The following is a 5,053-nucleotide window of genomic DNA, read 5'->3' as shown; positions in this document are numbered from 1 at the left end:
TGAGAATGCAAAATGTCATATTTTTCTTTCTTAATGTTTAGTCTTTTATACTTATTTTGTGCCTAAATGTACTCATTATTCTTATATTTTGATTTAGGATGCAAATGGAAGCGTTAAGTACAAAACGAAGCTAATTGGATGATTTTGGACAGTTTCGATATTGCTTCGTAATTTAAGCATAACTTTTTCATCCGAGCTCTGATTGAGATGATTCAAGATGTTGTGGAAAGCCAAGAAAACGCTCTACAACTTTCATGTTTTGAGTTTTGATAGATACTGACTTTATCAAGGTCAAAATTGATCTCGAAGTTGCTGCACGTCCTTAGCCTGCAATACGTGGATTTGACTCGGTCAATTTTCAGAAGTTTCCAGATTTGATGCACGAAAATCCTAGCTGGAAACACCACTTTCCCAGTTATATTAGGACTTTATTTTATTTTTCGTAATTAGTCAGATTTGAATATTTGTTAGGAGATTTTTTTGGAAGGGATAAAGGTGAAAGAAAGGGGGCTGAAAAGGGGGCTCTTTCTCTTTTCTCTTGGAGGACTCCTCTTTCTCTTTTCTCCTTGGAAGTTTGCATCCATGGCTCTGCGTGGCTAAAGCTTTTATTGGTCTAAGAAAACAGAAGCCTCGGAATCAATAAAACTGTGAGATCTGAATTTGTTTTCATTGTTCAATTCATGCTTTGATGTCGAATGTCCTTCTGTGCATATTTTCATGATTATTTTCGTTTAATGACTAGGAGGCCTACTAGTTTATTATTCGTTGCAATCTACTGCTAGGTTAGATATCAAATCCGTAATTGTTTGATTTCTCTAATCTGTGAAGCAACTAAGATCTAATAATTTGCTGCATTAGAAATTTTCAGATCTTAGGAAGAATACTCGGCTAAATCAAATGCAACCGCTTGTGTTTGTGTTGTTTAGTTTCATCGATCTCTCTAATTCTTAAGGCTGCTACTAGATTAAACCTTTAGCGCTTGTCTTGGGTTGTTTAGTAGTTAGGGTTAATTAGATCGCTTGTTTTTAATTAACTACAACTAAGAAGAGATAGAAAAATATTTCTATCGGTGGACATTCAAAGTGCAAATTGATATCTTTGCATCAATGATCAGTTGTAAAATTCCGATGGTGGATGTTGACTTAGACCAAGATTTGTTCTTTTGATTGATTTCAATACTTAAATCTGAATTCTTCTTTAGTTGTTTTATTATTTTCATTATACTCAAACCCCCCCTCCGCCCTTGTTCAAGTTGCATAAAACTAGGCTAGATACTCTCCGTGGGAACGATCCTTACTCGCACTACTACATATATATTTTTAGAAGTATAGGTTTTATTTTTGGTTGCCTACGACAGCACACCAATGAGTTGCATGGTTCTTGTGTGTTCTCTAAGATTGATTTAAAGAGTGGTTATCATCATATTAGAATGAAAGAAGGAGATGAATGGACAACTGCTTTTAGAACAAAATATGGTTTGTATAAATGGTTAGTTAGGCCTTTTGGTTTGACTAATGCACCAAGCACTTTTATGAGACTTATGAATCATGTTTTGCGTGCATTTATAGGCAAGTTTGTTGTTGTCTATTTTGATGATATACTCATTTATAGCAAAAACTTGGATGATCATGTCGTACATTTGAAATCGGTTTTAGATGTGCTTAGGAAAGAAAAGTTATTTGCTAACATGAAGAAGTGTACTTTTTGCACCGATAAGCTTGTATTTCTGGGATTTGTTGTTAGTGCACAAGGCATACAGGTTGATGAAGAGAAGGTACAAGCAATCCAAGAGTGGCCAAGTCTTACAAGTGTAGACAATGTTCGTAGTTTTCATGGACTTGCTAGTTTTTACCGGCGGTTTGTGAAGGACTTTAGTAGCATAGCTGCACCACTTACCGAAGTGATCAAGAAGAACGTCGGATTTAGATGAGGAGAAGAACAAGAGAAGGCATTTCAGCTAATCAAAGAGAAGCTAACCATCACCCCCTTATTGTCTTTACCTAACTTTTCTAAAACGTTTGAGATTGAATGTGATGCTTTAGGTATTGGCATAGGCGCAGTTTTTATGCAGGAGGGACGACCAATTGCTTACTTCAACGAAAAATTAAACGGGGCAGCCATAAACTATCCGACTTATGACAAGGAGTTGTATGCATTGGTTCGAGCTTTGGAGACATGGCAGCACTACCTATGGCCTAAGGAGTTCATGATTCACACCGATCATGAGTCCTTGAAACACTTGAAGGGCCAACACAAGCTAAATAAAAGGCATGCTCGTTGGGTAGAGTTCATTGAGACGTTTCCATATGTCATCCGGTATAAGCAAGGTAAGGAGAATGTGGTCGCTGACGCACTTTCTCGCAGGTATGCATTACTCTCTACACTTGATGCAAAATTGCTTGGATTTGAACACATTAAAAGTTTATACATTGATGACCATGAATTTTGTGAAGAATACTAGGCTTGTGAGAAAAACGCTTGTGGTACGTTCTTTAGACATGATGGGTTCTTGTTTCGAGAAAATAAGTTATGTGTGCTTAACTATTCTTTGAGGGATTTGTTAGTGCAGGAATCCCATGGAGGGGGATTAATGGGACATTTTGGAGTAGCTAAGACCTTAGCTGTTTTGCAGGAACACTTATATTGGCCACCCATGAAACGAGATGTTGAGCGGATTTGTGGCAAATGTGTCACATGTAGGCAAGCTAAATCCAGAGTGCAGCCCAACAGTTTGTATACTCCTTTGCCCATGCGTAGTGAGCCTTGGATTGATATTTCAATGGACTTTGTGTTAGGATTACCTAGGACTACGTGGAAGAGATTCGATTTTTGTAGTTGTGGATAGATTTTCTAAGATGGCACACTTTATTCCATGTCACAAAATGGATGATGCTTCGCATGCTGCTGATTTGTTCTTTAGGGAGATTGTGAGATTACATGGCATGCCTAGAACCATTATTTCGGATAGAGATGCTAAGTTCTTGATCCACTTTTGGAAGACTTTGTGGTGTAAGCTAGGTACCAAGCTTTTGTTTTCTACTACTTGTCACCCACAAACTGATGGTCAAACCGAAGTAGTGAATAGGACTTTGTCTACTTTGTTGAGGGCTATAATTAAAAAGAACATCAAAACATGGGAGGATTGTTTGCCACACGTTGAGTTTGCTTATAATCGTGCTATTCATTCTGCTACTAAGTTTTCACCGTTTGAAATTGTCTATAGTTTTAATCCTTTGACTCCATTGGATTTATCTCCATTACCTATTTCTGAGCGTGTTAATTTGGATGGAAAGAAAAAGGCTGAATTTGTGAAGCAGGTACATGAGAAGGCAAGGCTCAATATAGAGAGGAGAACAGAGCAATATGCAAAACAAGCCAACAAAGGGTGACATAAGTTGATTTTTGAACCCGGAGATTGGGTTTGGTTGCATATGAGAAAAGAGAGATTTCCGGCGCAAAGACGTTCCAAACTGCTTCCAAGAGGGGATGGTCCTTTCCATGTTCTAAAGCGCATCAATGACAACGTTTACAAGCTAGACTTGCCCGGTGAGTACAATGTTAGTGCTACTTTCAATATTACTGATTTGAGTCCTTTTGATGTAGGTGATGATTTGAGGGCAAATCCTTTTCAAGAGGAGGGGAATGATGCAAATAATGGCATGACTACAAAGGAACCCGTTCAAGTTCCAACTGGGTCGGTTACAAGAGCACGAGTTAAAGTGTTCAAGGAGGCATTAAACGGGCTGGTTAAAGAAGTTTGGGCTCAAGTAAATTTGTGGAGGTCTATTGAAGGTGATGAACATGTTCCACAAGGCTGGAATTCCATAATTCAAGCTGTGGAATAGTTCGGAAGAAATCCTTAAAGATTGCAGCACAATTGGCGTGATATTGGGGCTTAGTTTTCATCCTTGGTTGCTTTCCCATTTTTGACTCATCAAGGAGAATAAGTGGCTGCAATTTCAAGCAACCTTTTCAAGACAACTCATTTACTTTCCTTATTTGATATTTTAGGTTAATAATTTCAGTTTTGTAAGAAGAAAGGAATCAGAAAATTCCTTGTTTTCCTTTTAGTTGTTTAGGCGAATTTAAGGCAGCCTATTTTGGGATTTTTTTCTTTTTTTCATAGCTGCAAATTCATGGACCTTTTGTATTTAAAAAGCCTTTGTCTTATTCGAAAGGGGCAGATCATATTTTTCAGAAAATTGGTGAGTTTTTATTCTCTTTGGTTCTCTGAAGGACTATTCGAACTTATCAAAATTTTTCGTGGCGTTCATCATCGACTTATCAAGCAGATTTCCACTACCGTTTGTGGCGTCTTCCTTATACCAAGGTTCTTGTTTCGCATTAAACAATAGGTTGAGGTCAAATATACCAAGGTTCTTGTTTTTGTTGAAGTAACGGGTCGAGATCTCCCAACCAAACCTGATCGTGGGCATTCTCGGGTTTTCTTATTGTTTGACGGGTCTTGTTATTCTTGACGAAGTTCGCATCACTAAAGACTTGAACTTTAGTCTATAGGTACTTCCACTATTTTATACAAATTGATAACCTCTATATTCAATTCGAATAATTACTCTTAACTCTTTAGTGGGCACTAGAATCCATTTGATCGCATATGGGCCTGAGTGTGGCTCGGCCAATCCATGTGCACCAATAGATGGATTCTTAACTAATTGTTTCACCAAACAACTTCTAGTGATAATTTTGCCCCAGTCTCTTCGGCAGGCGTGTGGCATCTCCATCGAAAATTTTGGTTAGGTCCAACCATTAAATGACAGGGTTTCGTGTAATCTACTAAGCTCAATCATTCAATCAATTGAGTTCATTAGCAATCTAATTACTAATTAATTCTTCAATAATTCAATAATTATTTTACTGCAACTTTTGCTTAGGATAATTTGTCAATCGAATTGACTGATATACCTCTGGACGATTCTTAATCGTCGATCAGCCATTTGATCAACCTAGAAACTTTTATGCGTCCCCCATAGGCTCGAACCTAAGCCGATAGCATAAGAACGACTTTCTGTACTAATCGAAGTGACTATCTAGC

At 37.7% G+C, this 5,053-nt stretch overlaps 1 protein-coding gene across 1 annotated transcript in view; it reads left to right on the top strand.

The window, feature by feature from the left end:
• LOC113461654 overlaps positions 1-3,845 on the top strand; it is a 19,624-nt gene extending 15,779 nt beyond the window's left edge. Inside the window, 3 exon segments of the mRNA XM_039118579.1 lie at positions 1,397-2,364; positions 3,224-3,317; positions 3,510-3,845. Of these exon segments, the coding sequence (XP_038974507.1) occupies positions 1,397-2,364; positions 3,224-3,317; positions 3,510-3,845 (1,398 nt within the window).
• The last annotated feature ends 1,208 nt before the right edge of the window (positions 3,846-5,053 follow it).

This window comes from Phoenix dactylifera, unplaced genomic scaffold (assembly GCF_009389715.1).
Source record: "Phoenix dactylifera cultivar Barhee BC4 unplaced genomic scaffold, palm_55x_up_171113_PBpolish2nd_filt_p 000375F, whole genome shotgun sequence".
Taxonomy (NCBI): Eukaryota; Viridiplantae; Streptophyta; class Magnoliopsida; order Arecales; family Arecaceae; genus Phoenix; species Phoenix dactylifera.
Note: the sequence above shows the minus strand (reverse complement) of the source record. Positions and strands in the feature narration are given on the sequence as shown.